This window comes from Pelodiscus sinensis, chromosome 2 (assembly GCF_049634645.1).
Source record: "Pelodiscus sinensis isolate JC-2024 chromosome 2, ASM4963464v1, whole genome shotgun sequence".
NCBI classification, from domain to species: domain Eukaryota; kingdom Metazoa; phylum Chordata; order Testudines; family Trionychidae; genus Pelodiscus; species Pelodiscus sinensis.
Window position 1 is genome coordinate 245,679,437 of NC_134712.1, and position 17,544 is coordinate 245,696,980.

General features: G+C 42.1%; 1 protein-coding gene across 1 annotated transcript in view; it reads left to right on the forward strand.

Moving 5' to 3' along the window:
* EXOG (exo/endonuclease G) overlaps nt 1-16,585 on the forward strand; it is a 38,440-nt gene extending 21,855 nt beyond the window's left edge. The window contains exons 5-6 of the mRNA XM_075922834.1: nt 1,822-1,936; nt 15,674-16,585. Of these exons, the coding sequence (XP_075778949.1) occupies nt 1,822-1,936; nt 15,674-16,135 (577 nt within the window). The 3' untranslated portion in view covers nt 16,136-16,585. The remainder of the gene's footprint in view (nt 1-1,821; nt 1,937-15,673) is intronic.
* The last annotated feature ends 959 nt before the right edge of the window (nt 16,586-17,544 follow it).

A 17,544-nucleotide genomic window follows, 5' to 3' on the forward strand; every position in this document is an offset into this window, starting at 1 on the left:
TCACTAATAGCTCTCATTAGCACATTTAGAATTATAAACAGATCCTCATTTCATATTTCTAACCGCATACAAGAATGATACATGCACAAAAATAGGATATACAAATTCAGCAGATTGTAACAGTAACATTAAAAAGCTGCATGACCTGTTTTGCATAAGGCATCTTTTTTGTTTTTGTTACCCCTTCCTGTCTTCTCTCTCGTCCTTTCTCCCCTTTCTTTTTATGGATTATTTGTAATGTTGTCTTTCAGTACATGCTGTACCTCCCTAAACCGGTTCTCTCTGGTCTAGCAACGTCAACGATCCAGAGAGCCCTGAGACACTGGCACCGGGAGGAGGGGCAGCATGGCCAGGTGCCCCATGGCGGGAGGGGAGACCAGCAGGACAGGGCAGGGGAGGCACACCCAGGAGCCCTGTGGCAGGTGTGTGTGTGTCCAGTGGTGTGGCATGGAGCCCTGCAGCAGGGGGCAGTGAAACAGTGTGGGGAGCTCGTCAGTGGTGACCAGGAGTTGTGCAACCGAGAGCCCACTGCACCGGGGTTCAGTAGTGTGCCTGGAAGGGGATCCAGCCAAGGCCAGCAGCATAGCTGACTGGAGGCAGGAGGACCAGCTGGAGCCAGAAGCAGAGCCAGCAGTGGGCTGGCAGGCCAGCGGCAGGGGACCTTCGCTGGTCTGGCACATTCCCTCATTCATGACCCAGGGTGCCAGACTCGGGAAGTCCAACCTGCATCTGTGTTCTTTTTTCATTTTCTCCCCTCGAGACCCTTCTCTCTCTTTCTTACATTTTATCTGCCACCTCTGGATTTTTTGTGTCTCCTGACTTCTCCCTACCAAAAATCTCTCTCAATACTAATTTATCCCATCAATTTCTTCCTCCCTCTCTTCCACCCAACGCGAGTAGATGAATAACTAACTGTACATTTGACTATTTCAAAGGTAACCAAGTGAGACTTGGAAACCGAATGTGTTACATCCCCCCTCTTCACTTCCAGTAAAGGTCTCCACAGTGACCGCTTTAATGTAAAGCAACTGCTATGACCTGTAAGAGCCATGTAAAGAGTGGCTATAACCAGTTCCATTTTATGCAAACTAGGCATGACTTGGCAAGCTGTTCACCTGGACAGACTTTTCATACTCCAAACTTAATGCCCTAAATATTTGCCTGAACCCCATTAATATGTCGTTTGGTTTGATACCTTATTCGGGGCAGTGATTGTGCTGGTCAGTATCCTATTTTTCTAACGAGTTTCACACTGAAGAGCAGTAAAGTTTGGTGACTGGAATTGGCATCAGAGCATGAGAGAGAACGCCTGAAATACTTGTAATTTGACATTTAAAATACTAATAAGGCAGCTTACAAGATTATCTAATTCTGTATTTCTAAAATTCTTTGGTAGTATGTTGAAGGACTGTGATTGCTTTGTAATATAGAGGCGCAAACAAAAATAATATTAAAAACCTTTTGAAATGAGATAGGATGCAGCCCACCGTTTGGAAATTGTCTTATATAATGACAGCGATCAAGAACTCAGTAGAGGAAATGACTGAGGAATTTGATTTTGAGGGAATGTGATGAAACTGCTGATTTGAGTTCTCAAATGTGTGAAGAAAATGCATGACTAATTATAAATTAACCGGTAAGGAGTGAATAAAGGAGATGGGACAACAACTTTAACTTATGCATGCTTTTTTCCTTTCTTGGCATGCAATATTGGTACTTATTTTTTAGAGTAGTTTGTCTTGCCCTCTGTGTTTTAGGCATTTTTTTTTAAATTTGAAGTTCACCTACTGGCATTCCTTGACATGAGGAATATCTTTGCAGAATGGAAATGTATTGTCGGGAGCTGACTGAGAGATTTGAGGATGTTTGGATAGTTTCTGGACCTTTGACCTTGCCACAGACAGGGGATGATGGGAAAAAAAGAGTTACTTATGAGGTAGGTATCTATGCTGTTGTCATATACTAAATTGAATGTCACTGTCCACAGTATCCTTATATGAAACAGAAGCATATAAACATAATTATCTTGCAGCTTGGTTAAAACAAAATTAAACTTTTTAATCCTTGAAAACGTTGTAATAAACATTAGCACTATTGTAGCTAGCCTACATTCTGAGATTGTGCTACTGCGCCTTCTGTTATAAAATCCTTTGTTTTATTCATGTACCAGAGGGCATTTAAATGCTTCTTTATAAAGCTGTTTTAAAACTGTACTTTGTGCTTCTGTGATGCAAGATAATTGCTAGGTAGAGGGCCAGTGGGGCTTGCTGATGTATATGTATCTATTTAATCATTTATTTATATATTCTTTAAAAATGCACGTCTCTCGTCACAATGCTAACACAGCGTGGGGTTTTCAAAGCCACATAAGGGTTTTGGGTATCCTGTTCCTGTTAATTATTTGCCAAAATCCCCTTGACAGCAGTTTAAATATCAGCCCTAAAGTGTTATCTAAAAGTCAGTAAAGCCAGCTGAAAGGCATCAGTTGAGTTCAGTGGGCTTCAGATGCAGCCTTACCACTGTAACCTTTGTCCTCCCTCCCTGTTACCCCTTATTTTATATCACACACATTGATGCCTGAATAGTTCATTGAAATTTTGGACAAAGTCTTCAGAACTTATTGCATTACGAGCCAAGAGACTGAAAAATGCTGTTTAGGTGACTGATAGCCCCCACCTCCTTTTCTTGACCAACTACTCTTATTCTTAAAGGTAAGCATGTGTATAAGTTCTTGTAGGAACGGTTCAGGGCAGAGACTAACTTTGACTGTACAGTACCTAGCACAATAGGACCTAATCCTGCCTAAGGTCTTTGGGTGCTAGTAAAATATAAATCCATAATAATTCATATTTTTCATCTTCAGAGATAAAGTTTTACAAGCTTTAATTGTTGCAATATTCTGGTGAGGTAGGTAATTGCTGTCCTCGTTTTACAAATACAGAAAGTGAGTGGCTAAGTGACTTGACCAAGCCATGCAGCGAGTCAGCAGCAGAACTAGGATTAGAATGTTCTGGAGTTCCCCCTTATGTATAGCTCACTGGACTTTGCTTCACTTTGATTATCATGACGGTTTAGTTTCAGTTGTTTATCGTTTAAAAAATATTATCTTGGATTATTAAGAAATTAACAATCAGTTGGGAATCAGAGGGTGGATCCCAGGAATATTTTTAAAATGACAATGATTTTCCAGCAAGCTGTAGAATTGTTCAGAATCCAGCAGTTGTTTCTACTGTGTTGCATTTTAGTAGGGATTTAAAGGGTTAACCAGTTGCCCGGTAAGCATTCACCTTAACGGCATGCTTACCAGGTTAACCCGCACTTAGCCTGACCGGAGCAGCCCCACGGAGGGGTGCAGCGGGCCACCCCTGCCTGGCTGGAGCAGTCCTTGATACAACAGGCCAGTTAACTGGTTAAACATACGGTTTAACTAGTCAACATTTTAAACAGGATTTTACACCCCTATGTTTTAGTCAGCATTTTTCAAATTGTGTCTTTGAAGGAACATCTCCTCGTAGTACAAAGAAAAGGAAGGGAATATTTAAAAACAACACTCTGTGACTCTGTCAGTTTTGAAATGTTAATGTTAGTGCACTGCAGGAAAAAAGTAAGAGCAGGATCTGTATCTTACAGCCTTTATTTCAAATAATTTGATGACAACATATTATGATTGAATAATACAGTGGCACAATGTGTCCCTGCGGCTTTGATTACTGCATTTTGTTCTAGTCTGGTGCCAAGACGTCTTCATCGTCCCTGGGTTTGACGACAGCTCATGTCTTTCATAAATGTTGTATTGGTTTTGGTTTTGATACAAGCTATGAAGTGAAGTTCGATCTTATGAGAGTCTGGAATAGGAAATGGCAAGGTGATGGTCACAATTATAAACCCTTTTAGTAAATTGCCTTTTTCCAGAATGAGATACCATGGATAGATTCCTTTGCCACTTAAATTTTTGTATTCCCAAACTAGCATCTATTTAGTTGGGGAACAGGAGTAATGCAATTAGTTTTACTATTTGAATTATTTCAATTTAAAATCTTTAATTATGCATATGCATGATCATTTATTTTCTGTGGTGTTTTGGATGTATTCAAAAGGGAATAGAATGTAACAGAAAACAAGTTAGGTTTCAATCCAATATGATTGTAATTTGGCTGTTGTTCTGCTTCTAAAAGTTATTTAGAGGAACTTTCAGTGTTTTCAAAAGCTGTGAATTTGTTTGTTTGTACTAGCATGAATACTAGGTGCTTCTTGGTGCTTGATTCTCTTTGAAATTTGAGAAGAGACTCAAAGACTCTTAATAGGAACAATTTGCATATTGACCAAGCCACTTGTGTTTAGCTGCTTCTAAAGGGTTCATTCTCTTAGTGTAAATAAAATATACACTGAAAATATCTAAAATTTCCCAGTTTTTGTCATTGTAGATATTGTTTCTAGTAGAGACTTCTTCGCTGTCACCAGGAATTTGTCCTTTGGGGAACAAGACTTTGGAGTGTAGCAATTTTTTATTCAGCAGTAAAATCTAATGCTCTCTCCTTAAATGGGTCATAATTTGCCAAATCACACATAAAAGTTCATTGATATCTGATTCCTGTGAAGTCAGAGGAGTTCTGCTATTGATTCCATTGGCCAGGATTTCACCCGTACAACTAGGAACCCAAAGAATTTGTTACTGAGCAATAATTGGTGGATACGCTTTTAGCCATCTTTCAGTAGTGACATGCCTTGTGGTCAGACCAGTGACCTAGAAATGGAAGGTTCCATAATCCACAGCCAACCCCTTATCTCTTTTTTGATGTGGATGACATGGGAAAATGTCATTCTTTTGAAGTTGGTTAAAGAGGCATGTTGTAGAGTAGATTCAAGCATTGCAATTACATACTAAGGATATGTCTGCACTGCCACCCTAGTTTGAAGTAGGGTGGCTATTGTAGGCATTCAAACTTGCAAATGAAGCCCGGGATTTAAATATCCCGGGCTTCATTTGCATGTTCACGGGTGGGTGCCATTTTTAAATGCCCGTAGTTCGAACTACCTGCTACACGTGGCACGGACTAGGTAGTTCTAATTAAAGCTCCTAATTCGAACTACTGTTATTCCTCCTGCAAGGAGGTGCCCGCCCAGGAACATGCAAATGAAGCCCAGGATATTTAAATCCCGGGCTTCATTTGCAAGTTCGAATGCCTACATTAGCCACCCTAGTTCGAACTAGGGTGGCAGTGTAGACACACCCCAACAAAGTAAATGCTGTGGCTGGGTTTCTGACATCTTTATGCTCCTGTACTGTTTTCTTTTGTGAAGCAAAAAATGTGGAAGTACTAAAACATGTATGTATGCATTAATCTATTTACTGACCTACTCTTCAGTTTTCGTTTTCTTCTTGGCTATTTGAGTGGTGAAATATAGATCCACGGGTGGCAAGGCCGATGTTTTTCTCATCATGGATGTCCCCAAAACATTATTTTTAGATCATTGTAGAGGAAAGTCAGAGCAGCAGCCGTGGCATTGTTCCCAGTTCCTGCTTGGACTGCTGTGTCATTTGCCTTTTAATTCCAGAAAGGAATTAACCTCAAACTCCTTATATGCCAATGCTTTTCTGTCTATTGGCTGAACTTGCTGTGTCCCAAGATAAATTCTGTCAGCACATCTGCCTCCAATGGAGGCTTTTATTGCAAAAGATAGATTGATGACCATGCTTGGTGTTTGAGAGATACATTTGCAGAATATATATACACAAATGTAAAATAGAATGCCAACAGGAAGAATCTGTTCTGTGTCACTGGAGAGGCAGATGCAGGTTTTTCATCTTTGTCCAGAGCAAATCAAACTGACATTGTCTTGTTTTATATATTACTGTTCTCCACTGAATGTGAGTTTAGTGATTTTCCTCTGCTGGCAGATTGTTGGTTTTAAATATGACTTGTACTGTAATTTTATTGCATCACATTCCTTTGTTCGCCATAGAATCATACTAAATTATAACTAACTTTTTCAGCAATTGTTGTCAACAGAAGTCACCATCTTGTTTATTTCACACAAGGCATTTTGCTTGAGGCTTTTTTTTAAATGAAGTATTTACTATTTACTGGACACATTTCTTTTGTTCAATGTTTAAAGATGTTTAAACAGAATTAATATGTTTTCCTGACACACGGCAGAGACCAACTATATGAGTTGGGGTGTACTGCTGTCATCTACACCAGCAATTGAGGAATAGGTGATTAAAATCCTAATAGCACCTCTTCAGGTGTGTGATGGTGATGTAAAGATGTTTGGGAAACATCTCTGATACAGCCGGAATAACTCTCCTGTGGGTCTGGAACCATTAGATTTTGTGGAACCCTGGGGTTTGGGATGTGGAAATGGGCTCAGGGCTGAGGCAGGGGATTGGTGTGAGGAAGGGGGTGCAGTTCCAGGTGGTGGGATGGGCTCAGGAGTGGGGACAAGGATGTGGTTGGAGGTTCAGGGTGTAGGCTGTGAGCAAGAGTTGGGGTATGAGAAGGAGTCTCAGGGCTGGGATAGGAGGGTGAGGATCTGCTGGAGAGGCCAGGCCGCTCTGTGCAGTGCAAGCTGCCCGTGTCCACCGGCGCTGCTCCCACACACCCCATTGTCTGCTCTTCCTGGGCCGTGCGAGCTACAGCACCAGCACTGCGGACAGGGCAGCATGCAGAGATTCCCTGAATGCCCTTCACTTAGAGGCTGATGGGGCATTGCGATTCCAGCCCTGCAGGGGTGGGAGAGGCTCGGTGACTGGTGTCCGGCTTACAATGCAGAGACTTGGCATGGACTGAATGAAAAGAAGCAGTGGGCCACATCCGACCCCCTGAGCCTAAAGCCTTAAACTGCAGCCCCTAAAGCCACTGAGTTCATCCAGCCCTGCTCTCAAGGGTTTTCATTGATCTCTTTTAATCTAGATATTACAAGGGAAAAGAACCTGCATGCAAACATTGGTACCATTATTAGCACCCCATATCTACTCAGTACTATACAGACAAGTATGGACATGCTTCCTATCCCAAAGGGCATATGGTTTAAGGGACAGGGCCTTAAGTACTATAAATGTCAAAGACCTATCTGTGTGGGGAGCTGGTTTTTAAACTGGCTCCCCTCACGGACCAGCTCCCACCTGCCACCCCACTCTGCTGCCTCTGATAGAGAGGCAGTAGCGTGGAGTCGCAGGAGGTTCCCTGAGAGTGGGGCCAGGAATGCACTGGCTGCCGGCCTGCCCCCGGGGACTATCAAATTGTCATGTAACCAATAATATTGTCTGCGGCTACACAACTATTCAATTAAACGATAGCTAACATCCTACTATATGTACAAGGCGGCTGAATTATGTAGAACTGATTGGGAAATTTTCAATAAAACATTTTTTCATTGAAAAATGAAGATTAGTCAAAACTGGGCTATCACGTTAGTTCCCTGATCTCTGACCCGAAGCTTATTTAATTCTTTATGCCAATGGAACCACTCCTGTAGGAGTGATTGAGAAAGACCAACTGTTTAGCCGCTGGGTTAGGGCACTCACCTGGGTTGTGGTTTCTGTTCTGAATCAAGATATTGCCTGTTCAAAGGTAGGTCTCTCTCTCTCTCAACCTTAACTGGTTTTCTGGGAGGTTTTTTTGTTTATTTTAACATAGTTCTTCAGTATGTGACACGTTTTCTGTGTTACATCCTCAGGAATACTGAATGCTGATTATGTTACAAGTAGAATGAAAAGAGTCCTTGGAACAGGACTGCATTCAAACTCCTCACTCCTTATCAAGCAGGGAAACCAGGGCTGTAATAACAAAATTAACAGGTCCAATAGCAACATGAATGCAAGGGCATTCGGACTGGTATGGAGAGCACAAGTGATGTTCTGAACACTCATGGCCAGGGAAAAAATACACTAACAGCAAGGAGGATTCCAGAATCCTGTTTCTACAAGGGATCCTGGATCAAATTATGATAAATCTCTGATGAGTTAATCCTGGGGTGATATCAGTAGGCATGATGTTATCTAATGGTCCTGGTCAACATTGTCTCTGACGTTATAGCTAAAAAGATCAAGTATCTTCTCTAAAGCTATGTGTACATAGCAGTGTTATTTCAGAATAACTGACATTATTCTGAAATAACATAGACCGCATCTACATTACAAGGAGTTATTTCAACATAATGTCAAAATAATGTTGAGCTGAAGGACTTCTTACTCCAACTCCTGTAACCCTCATTTTACAAGGAGTAAGGGAAGTTGGAGAAAGAGTGCTCTTTCTTGAACTTCCTGCTGTGTAGACAGCACCAAAAGTCACAATTGACACAGCTCAAGTTGCATAGCTTATTTCGGCTTTAGCCCTGCTGTGTGGACGTGCCCTTAGGCACTGGATCAGAGGGGGCCATAGGCCAAATGTAGAAGCTAAAGGGATGGTGTGTGTGGAAATTCAGCATATAGCATTGTAGATGACCTGGAGATTTAACTAACCTTTAATTTTGCTATTCCTGGATCTGGATGGCAGTGTAGACTTGCTTTGCTTGAGAGTTGACTCTTTCTGTGTTTCCAAGAGATTCTGAATTAGAGATTCTCTGCTCCCCCATAGTAGTTATATAGACAGAGCTCCAAAACACACACACAGAGGAAAGAGTTACTATACACCAAAGGAAATTTCTGTAGGTATTGTTGAAATGTATTTGACAATATTGCCTGGTTCAGGGAGAGTGTGCAGGACTGATTAATGTGTACTGGCAGCTAAGTCCTGATGGAATTTGAGTTCTGTTAACTATGTCCTGCAGAAGTCTTAGGTGATTGCCAGCTCTGAGCTGGAGCTCACTGTCAGGAAAGCCCAGGGTCCTTTGCCAATTTTTGTTCATGGTAGTTTTGCATTTTCTTGTCACTAGATGGCACAGTGCAACTTTTCAGATATAATTGCTTCCCATGCAAATTTATTTCCTTCCTACTGGAGATTTGCTTTCTCTTCTTGAATGACTGTGCAGCTGTAGCCCTTTTATTGGGTTGACTACAGAATTAAAATTCAGGAAAGCTTGTGTTTAAATCGACAAGTATGTATCCTTTTAAAAAGCTAGCAGTGTCCTGTTATTTCTTTGAAGCACAGCCTGTATTGGGGTTAGCGTGGATGTGTGTGGTGCCTGTGAGAGACACTGTCCCTGAAACAAATACTCAGAAATAGTATGTTGACATTGACGTGCCTGTGTTCTATAGAGTAGTTGGCTTTTAAGGTTATATCTCTGGAAAGAATCCCTTTTCTTGTCTCCTGCTCTTGCTCTGATCTGATAAAATTTTAAGGCAGGATCCTGCTCATTTGGTTGTCTCAGGCTACAGATTTGTCATGGTAAGTGAGGGTGAAAGTTACCAAGGAACCATTGTAACTGTGTGACAAGTCATAGGGTATGTCTAGACTACATGGCTCCGTAAACTAGTTTCCCCGGCATAGGCAAAGAAGCAGGGATTTAAATAATCCCTGCTTCATTAAAATAAACATGGCTGCCGCGCTGTGCCGATGATCAGCTGATCCGGCACAGCGCGGTAGTCTAGACGCGGATCCGTTGGCTGGGGAAGCCGTTGCCGACTGATCCCTTATGCCTTGTGAAACGCTGTGCGGGATCAGCCGGATGATGATGCCATCTACATTTTTTGTTAATCTCTAAGGTGCTGCTAGACTATTTGTTGTTTTTTCAGTTTTTTCAGTTATAGTCTAACACAGCTACCCCTCTGAGATGTTCAGATGTGATAGTTTTGCATGCTCATTTGTGGACTCTGGGTCTAGTATTCCAGTGACTGTAGCTCTTAGGAATTTCAGTCTGGTGAAAACAACAAATGTTTGTGTTGAGAACAAGACTAACAATGCATCGTGGTGGGACAGTGCAACCTCCGTAATACATGTAATCTTTGGCTGGTAAAATAGCAAGAATATTGAAAATCCAGGGCAAAAGTGAATGTGATAGGAAACTCCAAAGAGTGTCATGGGTCAGCAAACAGTTTTGTTAATCAATGTTGGTAGCAAAACTAATAGGCGCAGCAAAGAGAAAAGAGATCTGAAATTTGAGATTGCTATTCCCAATAAAGAGAGAGATGTGAATATTGTTAAAGTTAAAAAAAAAAAAAGATTTTTAGTCTGCTACATGAAAGTAGGAATAAGAGATCCTCCGGAAAAGGGCTTTATTCCGGAGGATTGCGCCAGTCTAGATGCTTTTTTCCGGCTTTTCCCCAAGCCGGAAAAAAAGCGGCAGACATGTTTATTTAAATTCCGCGGGGGATATTTAAATCTCCCCCGCGGATTTCCCTATTCCAAAGTTTGAAATTAGCATGCCTCTTCCGGAGAAGGGGCCAGTGTAGACATAGCCCTTATGTCTTGTTGTACTGTGGGATTGCTACCAACGATGCACTGCTCTGTGCATCGATGCAAGCACTGCTAGTAAGGACGTATTCCACCGAGACAGTGAGTGTGGTGTGGACACACACAATCAACTTAATTAATGCAATGTTGACTAACATTGTCAACATAGTAGAGTATACATGCCCTGCAATTATGACTGTTGCTGCAGTTACACTAGAAGCTCCACAAGATGGCACTACAATATGAACTGTTCATGTAATCGTCCCGTTTTTCCTGTTCAAACTTTGCTACCTCCACAGAACCATTCTTTAGTCCATTTACTGACTGTTCATCTGTGCAGTGCATACATGTATTGAGCAACCTACAGAACCATCCATAGCAGTCTTTTACAGCCTCTCTCTCAAGCAATAGGTGTGTATTTCAGTGCAGGTACTTGTGCAGAATGGGGAAATGATGGAGGAAGATAAGATTCTTCTTGTTACTGTGTTGTTATACAATGCAGTGCATATGTGCCACGTTTTGCAAACAAATACCACTAGCATTGGCCATCATGCAAAGTTTTGTATTGTGTGCATATTGCATATGTATTAACATTGCCATAATGGCTCTCTCTAAGAGCCACACATTGTCATTGTAACATTCACCGGTCACTTTGGCTGCAGATAGAACCTGCACTACAAAACTGTATGTGGTCAGTGTAAGCTTTATGCTTCAGAAGACTTGTCTTGTAAAGAAACATATTTGCAGGGACATGCATCTCCGCAAACTCTTCTCCAACTCTCCCTAAAGAAAGCTGTTTACAGACTGCTGGATGGGGCTGGTATAGAAGCTTTAAGCCTGCTCTGGATAGCATAAGAGGAAGCTTTTGGACTAGGCTAACCCCGGTTACAGGAAAAATTCATTAGAACAGTGTTTTGCTCACTGTGGGTGAAATTCACACCTATGTACGGGCTAGCACAAAGCCTGTGTACAACTTCAATTTCCCCAGAACACACATAGGCCTCATGCTGATCACTTTCTGCAAAGGATTGAATTTCACCTAGAATGAGCAACAGCCTTCATTTTACAATTCAATTTGAATCCATCAGATAAAGCACAGGGGGGTGGTTATTTTTAATATAGATTTTAAAATTACCTGCACATCAATCACTTTTGATTAAGCTCTTCATGCCCAGGAGCTGTAAGTCTGGCTTCACAGACACTAAATGCTAAATACAAAGTGATTTGAAGCTTAAGAACTCCGACTCTTTAAGATCAAGACATCTATCATCATCGGAAGGGAATTTAGCATAAAGATATTAGGGATTGCTTTTCCTGGTGCTGTCTTCATGACTTTTATATACATAGGTTGGGAAAGGGTTGAGGACAGAGGAAATTTTTGGGAAAGTGTGGGGGGCAAAGGAAAGATTACTTGTAGTCTGCAGTATGTCTTCACCTGCTGATAAGTTGTTACCATCATGAAACTCCCTAAAAAGGAGAGAAATGCTTGCTGTAATGATAAAGTTGATAATGTTAACTAAAGAAAATTGAGATTATGATCTATATGGAGAGATACAGAGAAGGCAGCAGTGAAGTGCTGCCAAGTTATTGCGCCAAAAATGAAAACTCTGTAGCTATGATTTCCATTTCCTTTCTCCTAAAGGTAGGGTGGTTTCTTTCTAACTGATTGGGCTTTTATGGTTTTAGTTATTGCAAAAGGATGTAGAAGGACCATTTCAAACACTAAAGGAATCCACCACAGGGCTAGCAGAAACCTAAATGAGTTAAATATTGGAACAGACTGAACTGAACTTTGAATACTTCAATAGCCGTTGGCAAGACGGGGTTTTAAAAATGCATTATCTTGTGCAAAAGTGCTCAATACTGTCCCACTCAAATATATAGAGATTATTCTATAACTGAATTATACTGAATATCTGCGGAGCCAAAGTACATTTGAACCATTACCTCAACTTAAAAGTGCTTGTAATTAATTGGATCAATCACAGCAGTGAAATAGATAAAATATGATTTCAAAGAAAGCAGCCATGCCACAAAGATGTCAGGAAATAAAAATGTAGGGCCAGTGTCTTTACGCATGCTACAAACCTAGAATACAGTGTTTTACTTCTGAATTTTATTAGGGATCCAAAAAGTTGGTTAAAAAGCTAACCATGTAACCACTGAAAATCTTAGTGGTTACACGTGCTGCAGTAAAAAGATAAGCTTTATTTAAGCTGAATAGCTTTATCCTGTGGAGCCTCCCTAGGATCAGGGCCTCCAGTTTTTGCTGGCCCCACTCCTGGAGAGGAGGCTACGCTGCCACAGTGACAGCGCTACGGACAGGGGTTGCTCCGGCCAGCCCCTACTGGTTAACCAGAACCGATAAGCATTACCTATTTAGGATGACGCTTACTGATTAGCCAGTTAACCTTTCACATCCCTAGATTTTATACATCCTACCAGAGATCTTCATATTTCATGTCTAAGAATCTACCTCATTTTCTTGTGTTGCCATTTTAATTGTGTTTTTAAAATACAATTATATAAAAGAATTAACAGCACTCAAATCTTCTAGACATAAACCGAGCTACATTTGGTTGACTGTGTGTTCTGTCCATGTGCCAGATAAACGGCATAGCAAATAAAAGGTCCTAGTAAAATACCCATCGGAACATAATTTATTCAAATAGTTAATTTTCCTGGCAGTAAGAAAATTCAGTTCTTCATTGAATGGTGTCTCCTGCCAGATGGATTCATGACACAGGAAGGTCTCTCTGATGTAATGGTAGCCCTCGATGTATGGATGTATGTGAGCATGTTACAGGCCTCAAATGAATTCAGAGTTCTGATTATCCACTCCAAGTTCTTAAGTTACATTTGGAGTTTGTGATCTGTTTTGAGATGCACAACAGCAATCCCGTCATTTACTGGTCCTTATGTGTAGTCTTAATGAATTGCTAGACAGAATAAAAACACAGTGAGGAATAATGGAGATTCCTCATAATGTGGCTATTCGGCTATCTTAGAGCATCTTAACCACTGCCCAAGTAAACAGTGTTTTCTACATCTGGGGTCCCTCATAAAAATTCCTGTTTAGGTTAAGGATGTTAAAAAGCGGGTAATTGGCTAATCGTGTAGTTGATACAATTTGTATCGATTACATGATTAGTCGATAAGGGGAAGTGCTCTGTCCCGGCTCGCACCAAGTCCAGGAGCTACTGCTGCTGCGGTTCTGCAGTTTAAATGCAGTAGGAGTTGGGTGTGCAGGTAGCCTGGCTCCTACTACATTTAAACTGCAGAGCCTCAGCGGGGGTAGTTCCCGGAGCCAACATGAGCTGGGACTGAGCAGTCCTGGCTCGCACCAGCTCCAGGGCCACTGTGGCTTTGCATTTTAAATTTAGTAAGAGCCTATTGGCTTTTACTACAAATAAAATGCAGAGCTGCAGCCGGGGTATTTCCCAGGGCCAGCACAAGCTGGGACTTGAGCAGTCCTGGCTCACACAGGCTTTGAGACCACTGCGGAGACTGTGCTGGGGAGATCCGGCTTTTAAGCCAGCTCCCCCAGCACCAGCTCCTGCTCCCCCCACCTGCCACCTCTGATACAAAGGAGGGGGGAAGCGAGTAGTCCAGTGGTCACTCAACTACCTGATAAGCCTAGGCTTATCGGGTAGTCGACTACTTGACTAGTCGCTTACATCCCTAATTTAGGTTTTAAATATTGTGTATGGTGCATCGCAAATGTATCACAACCAATAGGCAAGAGAGTAAGCTAGAACTGATAAAAAGGGATGTTTACATTCTGAAAATGAATATGGATTTCTTGTTAACAAGGACACATGGTAAATCATATAGGAGCTGTTGCTATTGAAAAGAACCTTTGTCGTGGGAATGGTGTGCTAATGTGACCAAGCCTTTATCCTATCTCAGTTGAGTTTATAGAGGAAGAATGTTGCTCCCCCAGCGGTAGACTGGTAGCCTGGTTCTTGAGAGATGTGAGTTCAAGTTGCTGCTCCACCACAGACTTCCTCATGCAACTTGAATGACTCATTTAGTTTCACTGGGTTTCAGCTTCCCATTTTTAAGATGGGGTTAATAGCACTGCCCTAGCTCACAGGGGTGATGGGAGGATAAATCTGTGAAACATTGTGAGGCACTCATACTGTGATAATGGGGACCATACAGTACCTAGGGTGCTGTCTGTACTTCAAAGTTAGGTTGATGTAAATTGACTTGAATCAACCTAGTTGTGCATGTGTCTCTAGCAAAGTGTGCCCTTCGCCAGCGATGTGAGCACCCCATGACTGCACTGCAGTAACCTCCCCCCCCACACACACACCAACGGCGCAAACCCACTGTCAGTTCAGGGAAGCGTATATGCTGCATAACTTGTGTTGACCTCAGCGGTCACAGACAGCAGAAGCTCACCCCAGCACCCTGTAAAACTCCACACATATGTTTTGAAATACCTCTTCCTGATTGCTCACCTTAGTGAGCATCCATCCAAGCTCACCTCTGCTGTTTGCATTTGACTGTCCGACCGTGCTATACGAACAGAGAGCTACTAGACACTTCTGCCTGGAGCAGGCAAGAAGTATTGGATCTCCCGGCCCTATGGAATTTATGGCCCTCCAGCATCTAGGAGCAGTTTGTATAGGGATTGGTGGCAAAGGGGCATGACAGAGATCAGTAGCAATGCGGCATGAAAGCAAAGAAACAGTGTCAGATACCAGATAGCACTGGGGAGTGGAAATCTAAGCCCTGATTTGATCTTTTCTGCTTTTGCTTTGCCGGCTTGTGTTACATTAATTGAATTGTATTGTTGGATAAATGGGGTATTTACTAATGTTGTATCCTAGATTTCTGATGTTTCATATACAAGATCCTCACTTCAAAAATAATCCACACAACATGGCTAATGGTAAAAAGGAAATAATTGGCACAGTTGGGAATACAGATCATCTGTTTCATGGACCACTTTGAGAAACACTGCTCTGCAGTTATACACCTACTTATAACCCTCTTGCTTTTGACATTTAATGGAAAATCAGTTGCATTAGCATGTCAAGGTAAGAAGGACCAATACAGTGTTCTGAAAAACAACAGCCAAACATCTGTGCAGCTCTCTCCAGCGTGTTCTGTACCATGTTTCTATGTCTCTGCTCACCAGAGAGGATGGGGTTGTATTGAGAGTAACAGAACAACTGAATCGGGAGCATACTGTAATCCAGTATAGCGTTCATGATCTGCTGTATGCTGATATTACTGTTTGTTGATATTAGCTCATTTCCAGAAGTTGTAGGATTAGGCCTAGTTTCCAGTTCAGATATATATCTCTAATTTAACTATTTTGTTGCTAGGTGATTGGCAAGGACGATGTGGCTGTACCGTCACACCTCTACAAGGTGATTCTCGCCAGGCGAAGCAGAATTTCCTCGGAGCCCCTCATGCTGGGGGCCTTTGTGGTGCCTAACGATCCCATAGGCTTCAGTCACCAACTACTTGAATTTCAAGTGAATATTGAAGACCTGGAGAAAATGTCAGGGCTGATTTTCTTCCCACAGGTGGACAAAACCAAAGATGTTAAAAATATCTGTGATGTAGACACCTGTAAATTAATGGGGTTTGATGAGTTTACATTGTATATCACTGCCCGGAAAGTTCAGAGTGCCAGAACGCTGCACAGGCTGGAAAAGGTGATGTCAGAATTAAGGGAGAAGGGAATTGAGCCTGATGAATATCTAGTGAAGCTTTACAAGAAGAAGGAGGCGGAACTAGTGGAGCAAAAGCAAATGGAAGCTAGAGAAAGGAGAGCTGGTTGAGTGTGCATTTCAGAAACTATATTTGGAATGTCAGACTCAGAAAGGAGGGATGTGCACACACAATTTGGATTTTACAATTTGGCTATTTTTTAAAAAAAGGTGGAAACAATTAGGCATTGGAGTTCAGGGCAATGTTCATCCTCTTGTAACATGATGTATGTCTGATTTGCCACAGTACTGTGTGGAAAATGAAAATGATTCTTTCCTGGCACGATTGGCTTATGAGGCCTTTGGAAAAGGCTTTGACGTCAGAATGAAGGTTTGTATGGAATCTCTTCTAGAAATATTATAAAAATAGACAGTGGACACCTTAGGAGTATAACTGGAACCCATCTAAATGTAACTGACCCTACAGATGTATTTTAACACAAAGCTGTAGAATTAATGATGGTGGTGTGTGGTGAGTTTGTTTTTCTGTTGTTTGTTTTAATGAAATAAATGCTGACATGACTTTTTTTTCTTTTACTTGGCGGACATCTTAAAACCCAGCAACATTTATATCCACTGTCTAGTCAGTGGTGAATTTTTCATTGACTTCCGTGAGGCCAGGATTTTACCCATCCATTTGATTAATTATAACAAAATGCACAGTACATCACAACACAGTCACCTACCTCCCCTCACGAGGTCCAAGAGGCAGCAGAGTGCCTGGCCTGGAATCCCCTTAGAGGACTTGGCAAACACACAGCTCAGCAAGCTATTAGAGGCATAACGTGTCCCTGATTCCATGGGGAAGGAGATGAGGTACACTGACTTATGTGAGCTGCTGTCAGCAAGGCTCGGGGCTGGTCTTACCATGAAAACATGCCCATAGGAAGGGCAGGAGCCTTACCACTGGGTGTAAAGGAGGGTTCTTTTGGGGGAAGCATTTTGCTTTGCCCATCATGTTTTAGCATAAATGTAAATCCGCACTTATCTAATGGGTAATAGAGAACCACATATTGATAGAAGGGTGGAGTCTGCTATTTTGTGGATCCAGACTCCTATTAATTATTATCCACTCCTCCCTGGCAGGTGTATGAAGTGGAAGTAGGAATTCAGGGATGGCTTGTGGCTCTGTTTCATCCCTAACAAGAAGGCCTGTAACCCTCCCTTCTAGTCCAGTAAAGTCATATGCTGCATCAGCCTCATGAGCAGCAAGCTTAAAGGCAAGAGGTATCCCCTGCAGTGTCTAGATCTGCCATACCACCCAAAACCTCACTGCAGAGACCGCTGTGCATTGTGACTTCCTGGAATCAGCCGCTGATCTGTTTCAGCAGCGGCTGAATCGGGGACCCCTGAGGCAGAGCAGCTGGGGACCAACCCGGCAGCACTCCAGCTGCTCTACCCCAGGCATCCCCAAGAGCAGCTGGGGTGCTGCCAGGTTGGTCCCTCAGCCCCGAGGGGCAGCACTATGAGACCAACCCAGC